This window comes from Stegodyphus dumicola, chromosome 1 (assembly GCF_044657685.1).
Source record: "Stegodyphus dumicola isolate Sdum_Otavi_A_Nest chromosome 1, ASM4465768v1".
Taxonomy (NCBI): Eukaryota; Metazoa; Arthropoda; class Arachnida; order Araneae; family Eresidae; genus Stegodyphus; species Stegodyphus dumicola.
In genome coordinates this window covers 191,597,469-191,612,451 of record NC_140768.1, presented here as the reverse complement: position 1 = coordinate 191,612,451, position 14,983 = coordinate 191,597,469, and the positions used below count along the sequence as shown (strand labels likewise).

The 14,983-nt window shown below is 33.4% G+C and overlaps 1 protein-coding gene across 16 annotated transcripts in view; it reads right to left on the bottom strand.

The window, feature by feature from the left end:
* Positions 1 to 14,983, bottom strand: part of LOC118194955 (mutS protein homolog 5-like) — a 317,359-nt gene that overhangs the window by 158,057 nt on the left and 144,319 nt on the right. For 14 of the 16 annotated variants that reach the window (XR_015043107.1, XR_015043108.1, XR_015043110.1 and 11 more), the window contains 4 exons: positions 12,504 to 12,613; positions 12,338 to 12,418; positions 9,858 to 9,968; positions 3,393 to 3,438 (listed from right to left, as the gene is read on the bottom strand). Coding sequence is in view for 12 of the 16 variants with exons in the window: in XM_085824216.1 (XP_085680342.1) it covers positions 3,393 to 3,438; positions 9,858 to 9,968; positions 12,338 to 12,418; positions 12,504 to 12,613 (348 nt within the window). In the remaining 4 variants the exon portion in view is untranslated. The remainder of the gene's footprint in view (positions 1 to 3,392; positions 3,439 to 9,857; positions 9,969 to 12,337; positions 12,419 to 12,503; positions 12,614 to 14,983) is intronic. The other 2 variants (XM_085824189.1, XM_085824230.1) reach the window with 2 other exon arrangements.

Sequence of the window (14,983 nt, the reverse complement as noted above, 5' to 3'; positions counted from 1 at the left end):
ACTTGGAGACATGGAAGAATTACCTGATGATAATCTATATAAAATAAATGAGTATTTTTATATACCTCATCACCACATGCTAAAAGATTAAAGTCTTACTATAAAACTATGTATCTTTCTCGATTGCTTGTGCCAAAAATACGCCTGGGATATTTAGCTATGACTGACTAACTGAAAATGTATCAAATTCAAGTTCATGATGAAGATCGCAATTACCAAAAATATCATGGAAAGATGATATATTGAGCCCCATTAAAACTTACAAGTTGTGCACAGTTATGTATGGCACCACTTTAGCTTCATACTTGGCTATTCACATACTCAGACAACTAGCAATTGACAAAGAGGCTGAATCAATAGCCAGCAGAGATCAATCATATTGCACATTTGTTATACTGATCGACGGTTTATTTGATTCAGACACAGTAGAGTTAATTTCATAACTGACTGAACTTTTACAAAAGGGTGGTTTCCAGTTGCATAAATGGTGTGCAAATAATTGCTTGATTTTAGAAACGGCATTGAAAGATCAGAACATTCTTCATGTAAAATGCTGAATGGAAATCAATAAAATTCTTAAGTTTGGAGTGGTACCCATTGCAAGACGAGTTTACTTGTGACTTTGAAAATCTTGAGCCCAGTGAGCATTCTACTAAAGAATGATTTTGTCTTCTATTTTGAAAATCTTCCATCCACTTAGTTCATTAAAACCTTTCATAGTTGCTGCAATAATTTTGCTTCAAAATATACGGAAATTACAAGTTTCGTGGGATGATCCCTTACCAGAAAAAAGCAATCAAAGATGAAAAACCTATTGTGAAGATGTTACAAATATCAAATGCATTAACTACAATTATACCTTTGCCCAAAGCTACAAGTGATGAACGTCAATGCTTCTGTGAAACATCAGAGAAAGCTTACATCACAGTGATTTATTTAAAGTTTTCAAATAGTTCTTCAGTTTTGGTGCAGCTATTAACATAAAGCCTTGGGTAGCTGCCCTGAAAGTAATTTCTATTCCTCGTTTAAAACTCTGCTCTGCCTTTTTATTAGGGCATTGGGCTCAAGTTGTGCAGAATTCTTTACAAATTTATGTTGATGATATTTTTGCATGGAATGATTGTTTTGTCATGGATACAATCAGAATCCACAACTGAAAAATTTTATCAATCGCGTTTCGGAAATTCAATCATCATAGCTTTGAAATCACATAAGAGAAAAAGAGAACCCTGGTGATGCATATCCAAACACACAAAACACATCAAAAGGTCGAGAACTCTCTATTTATGATTTTTGGTGGACAGTACCTCAGTGGCTCAGTCAAAATAATATTAAATTCTCAATCAACTTGACATTTCAGAACAGTGTTTCAAAGAACGACGTAAAAGTATTTCTTATTCAATTCGAAAAATCACTTCCCTAATTCCAGTCCTTAATGAGGTATTATTCTTGAAACTTAAAAGAATAATCACATGGCATATTTTTTTGCCAATAATTCAGCTATATCTACTGCAACAAGGATTAAAGGTTATATTGCAACCGAAGAACTGCAACAGGCTGGAAGTGCATTAGAATAATTTAAAAGGATGAGTTTTTGAATGAATTCTTCTGCAGGAGAAGCAACTCAAATGAGAAAATAATTTCTTTGAATACTTTTATCGATAAGAATGGATTTATATGCATTGGAGGAAGGTTAAGACAAGCCAACATCGTACAAGACAAAAAATATCCCATTCTGTTCACCAAGAAACATCATATAACCCAGATTATAGTAAGTTATTATCATGAATCTCATTTTCATGTTAGACTTGTTTGGACTCGGACTAATTTCATTTAAAGTGAAGGTTAAATTTTTTACTGTTTTCTCAGCATACATTAGTCTTTCATTGTTATTTTTCATAATTCTTAAATTCCATCCAGATATGGCAAATATAAGTTCTTATCTCAAACTTTGAAATGGTGAATACATTAATGCTATGATTCAGATTAGTGATTTTAGCAATTGTGCTTAACATTTCATACTGTATATGAGCAAAACAGTCTGTTTACTTATTTTTTTAATCAAGTTGCAGGGATATTGAGTTATTTCGAAGCAGGAGAGATGAAAAATGAGCAATGCCCTCGCCGGGACTCGATCCACGGACCTCTCGAATACGCGTCAAGTATGCTGACCACTACACCACGAAGGCATGCTAAGAAGGTGGGAGAAACATCTTATAAAGTTTCTGCTTATGGCTTTAAAATACCATAAGTTGCACTTTTCCAATTTTAAATATCTATACTGAACCTATCAGTGAAGCTGAGTCTTCGGTAATTTAAGATGCCTTATTTTTAACATGTACTTTCTGATGAGAAACTTAAGAATTTATATGAAATACTTTAATGATACTTAAATAAATTTGATTTGATTCTGATGTCTTGCATTTGATTTAACAAAGAAAAGTTCAATCCCTTCATTAACAAATTTAGCAAATTGAAATAGTTTCATACATGTGTTAAAATGATATTATAAATTTATGCAGTTGTTTTTGTTTTGTACATCTGCATGTTGTCGTGTCATGACTAAAATGAAGAGGGGGGGAAAGAGTACAAACGTAAATAGCTCTAAAAGAACAAGAAATCAACTATACTTTATAATTTGGTGATTTTTAGCATTAATTTGAGAATGCACAATGAAACATCATTCAAACTCACAATGTTTCAAAGTTACTGACTGAGATTTGGGCAATATCTCATAGGATTGAGATCTGCACTTCTCAAGATACATCTCAATACCACTGTTAAAATTTGAATTTTATAACTTAGCTCAATCCTCATTATGTACTTACTAAAAAAAAACTATTTATAGACAGCTTTTACAGCCTACTCACTTCTTAGAACTTGTACATCTGCATTTGCAAGTTTTGTTTGCAGAGTTTCTGATTTACAACACTTTTCAATCATAAATGAAGAGCCTGTTTTCACTTTTGGGAGCTTCATTAGCAATATTTTAAGTTATAAACAGCGCTATTTGCCTTTTCTTTATGTGCATAAAACTTTAAAGATTTTACGAGGCTTTATTTAATGAATTTAAGATTTTTCAGCTGCCATTGCAGCTGTACATTCAGAAGATTAATTATAGGCTTTGAAAATATAATATTACATTTACATAATTTCTTAAAGAACATAACTACCTTCTCTATAAAATACATTTTTCAACAAGGAAAAATAATAAATTTACAAAATATAGAGCTAGGTACTTTTTCTGAAACTATGATTGACTTTAAAAATCAGTCAATAAATCTAAATCATAATTTAGGAGATCAAAATACAAAGAATATACAAATACAATATAAACATTAAATTATTACACTTTCAAATTTGATTTACTAACAAATGAAAAAATATCATACTTTTAGTGTTGGCAGTCTTGTAATGAGCAACATCATTCAGAATAAACTTAAAAGAGAAAAAAAGACATTTTAAATTTAATTTAAAAGAAAGGCAAAGAATTAAATAGATTTAAATAATTTTTATAAAGATTAAAAAATGCTTCCTTAAATTCAGTTTTATAAAATCAAAGAAATAAAATGAAAATAATTAAATCACAGAAAATAATGATGCAATAAAGCATAAATATGAGAATGCATGGTAGGAAAATTCAAATTTTAAGACTAATAAATAACCACAGATTTTCACATCAATAATTATATAAAAAACCCATTTAAAAAAAATCTAAACTAGAAATGTAATATACTATAAAAATTCAGGATCAGTTTCAACATAACAAAGGCTTTTACAAAAAAATAAGCACCTATAAGCACCTTTCAAGCATAATTTAAGGGGAAAAAAAAAAAAAAAAAAAAAAAAAAAAAAACAATCACTGGTTTAATTACATATGTACACAACTGCATAATCTAAAAGAAAAATGAGACTTAATTTGTAATATAAAATATGAGGAATTCAGTACTTATTAAGAGAGAATGAGCATTACTGAACCATGGAAAACAATTACAACTATTTTTTAGTTTTAAATAACAATTTTAAATTACAGAAATAGTTTACAATGAGGGATGGAAACTATGCAAGACTAAACTACATTACAAGATTTAATGATGAAATTTCAGTTAAAAATAGAGAAAATAAACAGTAATAAACCAAATTTATTATATTCATACAAAGTACTTTACAGCATAAAAAAAGAAACAAGAAAAAAGATTTTAGCTTATTATTGAATAATGATATTTTTATTTTTAATTTTTCTTTCGTCTCTCTTCATTAATGCCTGAATCCAGTTCTCTTAACACAGTTTGTTTTTCACAAATAGTTTTTAATATTTCATTAGATTTATTTAAAAGATTAAAGTCTGTAATTTCAGCTTTTTCAACAAGTTCATTTGCTTTATTTATCCTGCACTTTTAACTTAAGATTGTTTCCTTTCCTTTAAGAGAAATCAATTCATCTGTTGATTCTGTTTTTTTTTTTTTTTTTTTTTTTTTTTTTAAATCTTGAATAATTTTTTTTCCCTGCTGTTCCAAACATAACCGATGCTGTGAATGAGCTGATGAAGTTGCCGCTCTCATCTCTTTTCATAATTGATACATTGTGAATCCCACCAGCATGTTTCAAATAATCAAAAACAACATGCTGGGCAATGTATAAATTTTTTCCCTCAGATTTTCTGTTTTTATAGTTTTATTGATACTAAATCCCATTCAACAGAGGCTTGCCCATGGGAAAGATTAAAGATAGCTTTAAATGTTTCCCATAACTTAAAGTATTTTTCATTAATGAATGTGCGCAAAAAAGCATCTAATTTCATTTTTTTCACATCGTAGGTTTTAAACTCTGTAAGGTATGGCTGGACAATGTTTTCGATCAAATCAGAATATTTTAAAAGAATGTTATTGTATTCTTCTTCTGCAATGTGACCTTTTTGGGGGAGATGCATCAATATACTTTTCATTTTCTCGTATGCTTTTGAGCTGTTTACCATCGTATGCTTTGGGTTCACAGAAACAGCATTTTGAATTTGTGATTCACGTTTAAAAGAAAAGCAATCTTCATCCCTGATTTCTTTTTTAGCGTATAGTTCTTGCAAGAACTTTTCAACCCTAAATCTTAAACTAATTTTGCTTATTTCATTAACAATACCTTTCTCAGAAAAATCAAAGTTACACAAATCTTTCAGTGATGAACTGATTTTCTAGCATGTACTCTTCTTTTATAACTTTGAAATGCTGCAAAAGTTGCTTTACTAATTTGTGTAAAAAAAAAAAAAAAAAAAAAAAAAAGGTTCCTCACTTCGGAACAGTTCCAAAAAGGTTTTGACCAATTCAGCCACACAAATGGGAAAAAAAAAAAAAAAAATACAGGCATTAATTTGTCTTTAACTGCATATCTTATTATTTTGTATGATTTGAAAACTTTTTTTTTTTGCATATTTTCCATCCTCAATTAGTTTAACATAACTTTTTATATCTTCTCAAACTTCAAAAGCATGCGAACATACTGGTACATTCTCTTAGCCACCTATGGTTATAGAATTTCAATGGCAGTCTTATGCCCACTCGCTGTTAAAAAATCTTCTCGACGTGCTGAAGAATCTTTGAATAGGTGGTACAGTGCTCCTAAAATTGAAGATATATCCCGGCTTGTAATGGATGCTCCTTTACGAAAAGCATTGTTCAAAATATGCAAGCCGCAATTACCAAAACATATACATTCAGTGCTATACTCCTTTTCAAATTCATTTTGAAAGGTTTAATAAAACTTTCAATTTATGGCTGGCCCATTCATACTTATAGTCTTTTAACTTTTATGTTCGAAATTTTCGGGGTCTTCGAGATATGCGTAAATGCCTTTAAATTCCGGATCCTTTCTTAATTCTTCAACTATGGATTCACGGGACTCAATAACTTTTGAAGTGAGCATAGCACACTTAACTGTATTCCCCTCATCGATTTTTATTCTTGAAAGAGCATCGGTAACTAAATTTTCTTTACCTTGCATGTGTTTTATAATTTAATTAAATTATTGTAGTTTTAATGTCCACCGTAGCAGGCGAGGCGATAAATTTTCTCCCGAATATAAGCGACCGACTGCCGCATGGTCCGAGTGTATTGTTATCGGAGAACTTCCGAAGTAGACGCGAAATTTCTGAACCGCTAATTAAACAGCCAGTGTCTCTCGCTCTGTAGCCGAATAGTTCCATTGGCTAGAATTCAGAGTTTTCGAGAAGAAAGCTATCGGTTGCCCTTTCTGGGAAAGCACAGCTCCGATTGCGTAATCGGATGCATCAGCAATCTCTAGATCTTGTTCGCCTTCTGGGAATTTGAGGACTGGGGCATTAATTAGGGTATTTTTTAGTTGTTCAAAAGAGGTGCACCCCTCGGCTGTCCAAGAAAATCTAGTTTTCTTTCTTTCCAGAACTAAAAGAGGCTCCACAATTTTCGCGATATCTTTTATAAACATGCTGTAATAGGAACATAAGCCCGAAAATGAAAACAATTTCTTAGCCGTGTTTGGGGGAAGGTAACTTTTAATCGCTAATATTTTGGAATTATCGGTCTCGATGCCCTTATTCGAAATCTTGTACCCAAGGTACCACAACTCCTTGGCAGCGAACTTGCATTTTCTTGCATTTATTTTGAAACTGGCCTCATTAAGCAAGGCAATAACTTCTTCCAAGTATTTTATATGTTTGTCTATCGTTTCGCTGGTGATTATTATATCATCGAGATAAATGATTGTATTTTTACCCAAAACTGGCCTTAAAATTATAGCCATTGCTTTTTGAAAAGTAGCCGGCGCTCCATTTAAACTAAACGGCATTCTTAAGAAGGCATAGACGCCTGACTTTGTAACAAACGCAGTCTTTTCAACATCCTCGGGTTTTACGGCGATTTGAAAATAGCCAGACGTTATGTCTAAGGTTGTCATAAACTTAGTAGAACGAATTTTTCTGATAATTTAATCAATTTATAAGGTATTTCTCCTACTTCCCTAGCGTGCCTTCGTGGTGTAACGGTAGCACGCTGGGCCGGTATTCCAGAGGTCCGTGGTTCGATACCCGGCGAAGGCGGTTGCATATTCTCTGGAGTCTTCCCCGCCGTGACGGTATATAATTCCGTTTGGTTCATGTCCGTGGTCGGAAGCCATCATAGCGGTGCACTCACTCACTCTACAAATGTTGCGCCTTGACCTTCGTGCTTCGATGAGTTGGCTTGATAGCTCTTTCCCCCATAAGAGCGATTTGTGTTACCGGCCGGTTGATTTGAGAATTGTCTTCGGGAACTTTGAGAATACGATGCCCCTCTAGATTCTTCCGCTATTCGTCGGTTTTGGAACTTGACCGCCAACTCGAAGCGTTCCTGCAAGGTGCTTGGATTTCGGATTTTCAAGTAATCTTGGACAGCAGGTAGTAATCTTGGTAAAATTATTTCAATTATCTCAGTGTCGGGTTTCTTTCCATACAGCATGTTTGTCAGCTTAACTTTTCGCAGAATAAAATCCGTCAAATCTTCAATATTACGTTGATAAAAACTATAAAGTTCGGCTTCTAGCTTTGCTCGGTCTTTCACTATGGGGAAGGCCTTTAATAATGATGCTTTAAAATTTTCAAAGGTATATGCTTGGCCTCCGAATTTTCCTAATAAAAATTTCCCTATACTCTTCCACAATAGTGAGGCCTGTCCTCTTAGTGCAGACGTGGCAATGGCAAATTTTTGCCTTTCGGGCACAGGATATAACTGAAAATGATTTTCGAGGCCTTCTAAGGATATCGCCACCGAATTTTTTCCGTCAAAATTGACGATTGGCTTGATGGATGTTCTCATAGTTTGGACCAAATATCCAAACCCTTCTAAATGGTTGGCCATTTCTTGCTGTTGGAGTTGTACAGGAGCTTCCATCCAATTATCGGCCATCTGAGTTCGTAAGATGTTCGGGCGCCAATGTAATATCGAGAGGCCCCACCTTGTCAGCAACTGTGGTAGTGACTGTTACTAAGTGTGAATTTACACAGACACGTAAGAAGGGTTTAAAGCCCTTTTTATTCAACTTTTAAAATAAGAGCTGCGTCCACTTGACGCTCACAAACTACGCCAACCCGGCGGTTTAACTGAAACAGAATGTAGAAATGAAAAATAATGACTGGATGAATAAATAGCGAGATCACTATCCACGAGGCTCTGAGATCTTAAACTAACCTAACCGCGTTCTAACATTACCGCTGAGATTCAGCGAGCTTACTGATTAAGCAGTTGAAAGATCCAGGAAAATCTGCCGAGATAGGCACACAGGCCGACACGCGCGTTTCTTAAATTCTACCTAGCAACATTTACGTTCGCGATTCAAGAAGCACACCTACAATCTCGTTTCCCTTCTATTTAAACGCAACTTACTTCCGCTAAATTTGAATATACTGCGCGCTCTACTACAATTTACATACTCTAGCATTGGCAATTCTAGGGGAAAGTAAAGGCTTGACAGGAAAGATAACTTAACCTTAAAATAAATGTTAGTTAAAATAAATATAATCCCTACAAATTTTTGGTAGGGGATACTTCGTTATACTATTAAGTTTGCGGTAATCAACTGCAAACCTGTACGTGTCCGGGTGCTCGGGCGGTAGCCCATTTTCTTTCTGAAAAGGACCACCGGACTTGCGTATGGACTAGTGCTTGGCAACAACGATTATATTTTCTAACTTAGTTTTTTATTTTGGTAATGATCAGGCAGATTAACTAGCCAAAGAAGCAGCTATTAATCAAGATGGTACTGAAATCATCATTCCGTGGCCTTGCTCAAATTTCAAGTACCAACTAAAACAACTTCTTGCTTCAAAATCTTGGCAACATTTGTGGAACAATGCTCCACAGGAAAGACGCACATATAACTTGATCCCCAATGTAAGTTTCACATCTCTGTACTCGAATACTTCACTAAATTACTTTATAACAGGACATGGACCCTTCCCCACATATTTCTACGCAAGAAATTTGGCAAATTCTGATATCTGTATATGTGGGGAACAGGGAACTCCTGATCATTACACTTTCTCATGCCCCTTAACTGAGGATATTCACATAAAATCCCCAACAACTGACCTCCTGGCATTCCAAAGGTTTTCAATTAAAGATAAACATCAGTATCCAAAGTTTCAGAAATTTATGCAACGACTCTCTTCCTACGGCCTAGATCTCTGTCAAGTGTAAGTCTACATACTGTTTAAACTTAGTGAAGTTTTACATGCTGTGATTATGGACAAAATGTCTCAGCTCGTGAACTTTATAAACTGCAATAATATTTGGACACCCACCTCTTTAGCATTATTATTACAATTCATTTTAACATTGTGTTGCGGTACTAATTATAATTATCTTATTATGTTTATCTGTTTATTAATTATGTTTATCTCCTATTTTTGTTGCACCAAATCAGATATTCAATTTATCTTGTGAATCTCAAATTGTATTCCGACTATTTTGTAATCTACTTATGCCCTACATCATTATTTTTAATAAATATTGGATGCGGGGCGTACTGTGGGATTGCACAATGTACCATAATAGGCAAACTCTATACCTTTTGGAAAGCTTCAGTCTATGCAAATTCTTATGAAACTTGCAATTCCTCCCCTTTTTTTTCAAAGAGTTAGTATGGGAAGGCATTACCAGCTGACCTATAGTACATTGCTGGTGTCCCCCATACTTTTACCTTTACCTTTTTATATGATGTTCCAGAATCTGTTCTTTGACCCTATCATACCGATAAGGTTTCGACCGGACTGGAGGGGCGTTGCCTGTATCAATAGCATGAGTCACTACCTGGCAGATGCCAGGTTTTTCGTTAAGCAAAGAATTAAATTTTCTTACCAACTTTTCAATCTTTTCTTTCTCTTCGGGCTTCAGGTGGTTAAGGCTTAGCTCAGGCATAGACCCTTCCTCTTCTTTCACGGGGTCCATGTGCACTTGTAACATAGAAATCTGAAAATTAAGATTCGCGCCAGCTGCGCGTAAGAAATCGACCCCCACTATTACAGAAGTTAGCAAATTTTTTACCACTGAAAAATTAATTTTTAACACTTCGTTTATAATTTGTAATGCAGTGCGAGTTTCCCCAACCTTACGCATTGCTTGCTTTGGGCGGCAATTACTCTTTGTCCTGTGGTTTTAAACAACCTATAACGGCGAAAATTTTTCTTAAAGAAATCTTGTGAAAGAAATGAACACTGAGCTCCGGTGTCCAGGAGGGCACTGGTTGATACATTATATTGAATAATATATGTATCTTTGGCATGGCTAGATTTTGCACCACCACTGAGTTCAGACGAATTTCTGAGGGACTTTTCTTCCCACTCGGTGACCGTGCTTCCTTCCCGATCACCGCTGTTCGTTTAAATTTTGATTTTCCGCCCCCTCGTTTCGCTGACTTTTGTATCCAAAACCCTTAGATTTATCCGCGCTTTTGTTAGTGGACTTTCCACCTTTTCCCGTCTGCCGATACTCACTCTGCTGAATTTGCGGTTTCTTCTGAGGAGTAAACCTTGAATGTTGGCCAAACTGGTTCGCACGCGCGCTCTCCCGTCACCATTGAGATAGATTATAGGTGTATCTCGATGGCGACGGCTCTCCGAGTTTCTTCTGCTTTGGAACTTCACCGCAAGCTGAAAGAGGTTTTCTAATGCTTGTGGGTTTTACAGACTTCGGGGAAATCTTGAGCTGACGGTAGTAGACGCGGCAGAATCACCTTGATAAGTTCACTATCGGGCCTCTTCCGGTACAATTAAATACTTCGATTTTTCTTAGAATGAACTCCGTCAACTCATCGAAATTGCTTTGATATTTACTAAACAATTCCGACTCTAACTTCGCACGGTCTTTAACCCTCTCGCTGGGTACCTTTTTTTTTTTTTTTTTTTTTTAAATCAAAATAGGTTAAAAAATTGCATATATTTTTATTACATATTTCAAATCTACATATATTTTAGAGTTAACATAAAATTAATATTGCTTAAATTATGATTTATTTTATAAAATACAAAGGTAAAACATATATCCTAATGAAAATACTTGCATAATGTAATATTTTGCATATCAATTTTGCACTACTGTCGAACGTTTTCAATAGAAACTGAATTTTCAGATTTATCACTATCTTTAGAGGAATCCGAGAAATTCTCATCAGTTTCGCTATAACTATCTTCAGTATACTTGAAATTGGAGTCAGAACTTCGCGAGTGAACTACACTCGCGAAACACTTCCTGCCAGACATCTCTGAGCTCTGAAAAGCGTGCGCAAAATGCTATATTACGTATTCTTGTATATTTGGCAGAAATGTGGACAACTAACGACATCTGTTAGTCAACATCTCAATAAACAATTAAACATCACAGAGAAGCCGAAAGGAAACCTTGAAAGAGGAAAGAACAGGTTGCACAGTTAAATAAACGGCAAAAATTCATCCCCGTGGAAATCGCGGGTTGCGCAAATTTTGCTACTTTTACGTTGCCCGTGGAAATCGCGGGATGCGCAGCGAGAGAGTAAACAACTGGAAATGCTTTTGATAATACAGACGTGAAGTTTTTCCAATTGTACGATTCCGAACCTGGTTCCCCAACAAAAACTTTGCAATTCTTTTGTACCAGCTGAGGGCTTGACCTCTTAGGTTTGTAATAGCGATGGTAACTTTCTGCAGTACCATCGCTATTACAAAGTACCATCGCTATTACTAGTTTACTGGGTATAAAGTAAAATGCAGGTCCAGTTGCTCCAGGAAGGTAATCACTGAACCTTTGCCATCAAATGTTGCGGCTGGCTTCATTACAACACGCATCTGATAGCACAGTAGAACTTCGCGGTTAAATGCCGCTCTTCCTCATTAGCATTTAGACGCAATTCTAAAACAACGTTCTGGCCGGAAGTGGTAAGTTGAAATTAAGAAGCGATAGGAAAGGAAGTTTAACTCAAAATTTAGCTGTTAGATAAATAAATATAATCCTTACATAATCTGTCACTATTAAGTTACATATTTAAGGTTTCTTGTGTACAAATTACACAAAAAAGTAAAGCTAATAACATATATATCATTATTTTGTACATTTAACTTAATTACTACTTTGCTTTAATAGCTAACTATTTGATAATTTTGTTTTACCAACCTTTTCTCAATATACAGTTCCTATTTCAAATAGTTTGTTGAAATTTTAGGCTTGGGTAGATCTTTCTGCTACACATGAAACGAGGATTGTAAAGCACGCTTAAATATTTTGAGGTTGAAATTCTTTTAACACTATACTCTTTAAGACTTAATATTATCAGAAATATGAAACTTATTTAAATGTTTTACACTAACCATAAATCTTAAATTTGGGATAGTGTAATTCTTGGTCTTTTTCATCTGTTCTGTCACAGGAACTGCTAATAGATATCCTAACTATAAAAAAAAAGAGGTCCTGTTGACTTTTAAATCTGTCACTGTATTAATATAAAGAAAATTTAACAGAATAATATTATTTCACCTGAGGCAAATATATAACACTGCACTTCTGAATATCTTCACTAAGTTCTTGCAGTTCTTGATATGCAACTTGCGTCATAAAGTCTGGCAATCCGTTATACGTTCGTTTCACTTTTAAATACAAGCTTAAAATATAGTTATTAGCAAAAAATACAATAAAATACATCACTAAATTTTTATAATTGTAACTGTATAATACATGGTGACATGAGTATTATGATTCTGTTAGTAGCAATGTGTATCTGCAAATGCAGGACTAGTTTTGTCCCACCAAATACAAAACAAAAGAATTTGAATGAACTTCCACTAAAGATATCAGAGTATCACACTTTGTAATGATTATTTATGATATAATAAGCATGATTATTTTCCAGGATGTAAATTAAATAGAACATATATTTTCTCCCATGAAGCTTGAATAATGAATACAAAAAGTATAATCCTGACTTTTTGAAGGAAAATAACTATAACACCCATTACAAATGTCTATTTAGATTGGATATTTTTGTTAAGACTGCAGATCAAGAAGGAAGACTGTTCAGCATATGTTGTGACATATGGCCACAGCATATGGGCCTTATTATTAAGGGTATTAATGGTGCATATTTAAAAGGGTTGTTATGCTTTTCAGAATCTCTTATCTATAACCAATAACTCTGGGAAAAGCATTTAGAATTCTGAAAGCGAGGAAAAAGGGCATTCAGAATCTTCATTCTTAGAGCTTCAAAATAATTAATTTTTCTAATATAAGTAAATTTTAAAATTTATGTTTTGCAGCCAATTACTAGTTAACCAGGGTTGAATTAGCTGGAGCCTGTTTAAAGAAAACCAAGTTCTTTTTTTGTGAAACTATGGAAAAAGTGTCACAAACTACCAGCATAAAGCAAAAGTTTTAGAAAAAGAAAAGCGCTTGGGATAGCAGATGAGGTCTGCCAGATATATTCTACGAAAAACGAAACAAACAATTTTGATTTCGTTCTTTCCTTGAGTTTAAACTTGGTGATATTCTTGTTTCTTTTTTAGTTAATGATTTAATTTAATAAATAAATTTATTCCTCAGATTATATTGCTTAAAATAGGAAAAGAAAACAGAAAAATATTGTTTATAATTCACTTATATTTTCAAATGAGTTAACATTATTTTTCTGTTTCTCTCTCCCCCCCCTTTAACTGCTTTTGGATTAACCGTGATTTTGATTTAACTGCAGATGTCACCTCTCGTATTACTTGGTGAATTAGATATCGATTGTTTTATTTAATTCAGTTTTGAAAGTGAAGTTTCAGTCTCTGTGAATTTTTAATTTATATTGATTTTACACAAATTTCGTCAAAGTTGTATTTGGCTAATTTGTGGTACCTGTAAATGTTGTTTTTTTGCCTACTGCACATCATTTGTAGAAAAATTACAATACAGGCACAAAAAATATTACTTATGATCATGTTTATAAATCATCTCAACTTGCTTCAATTTTGTCTACATGACATCGTTTTTTATTGCTTATTTGGAAATATTTCACTATGATTAATTTTAAAAGAATTTAGAACATTGAAAAATTGTATACAGTTTATCTCGCACAAAACATTCTTTCAGAATTCAAGTTGGCTAAAAACTGCTATACAAAACTGTTATCTGAATGTTTGTTACATAGCCATGCAAGCATCATTAGATGGATCAATATGAAATTTTACATTTAAGTAAGAAATGGATTAATTTATACAACACACGCTAAGCATCTATCTCAGTTTTGTTTCAAAATTCTGTACAAGCGATGTCACTAGAAGTGTCAATGAATTTTTAATAATCGCAACAAACGTTGTACATTCTTCCATTTCATCACAGAATGAAGCTAATTTGAAAGATAGCAAGAGAAATAATATATATAAACAGTATTGAGGCCAATAAAGTATAAATGAAGTATATATACTTAACACATACAGTATATACTTAATACATATAAAATTATTCCATAATTTCTTCATTATAAAATTCTTCTGAAAGAAACCAAGTTAGAGTCAAAGAACAAGAAAAGTACTTAAAAAGTTTAAGATACAAGTGATTAATGAATGGTAATCACAAAAATTACAAAGAGCTATAAGCAGATTTTGACTTGAATTTTTAATCTTTGTTGATGCTAGGCAAGTTCTAGAGCTAAGGCCAAGTAATATAGCTAGTAACAAATAAATTAATACTAGACTTCTCATAACATTTCATATGCACTATACCTATGAATGGTTCAACAGAATTTTTAAGAGCACTTTTCATATTTCTATACATGAAGAAACACATAATTTAAAATTTACAAGTATGAAAAACAGTTACCTAATTTTTAATTAAAAATGTATAAAATGCATGTAAACACTGAATTAAACATACTTTCTAAAAATATAAAATGAAGAAACTAAAATAATATTTAGTTGTTCTATCATCCTCTAGCTCGAAAAATTATGCAAAATGTTAAATTATTTTACCATTACCCCCTA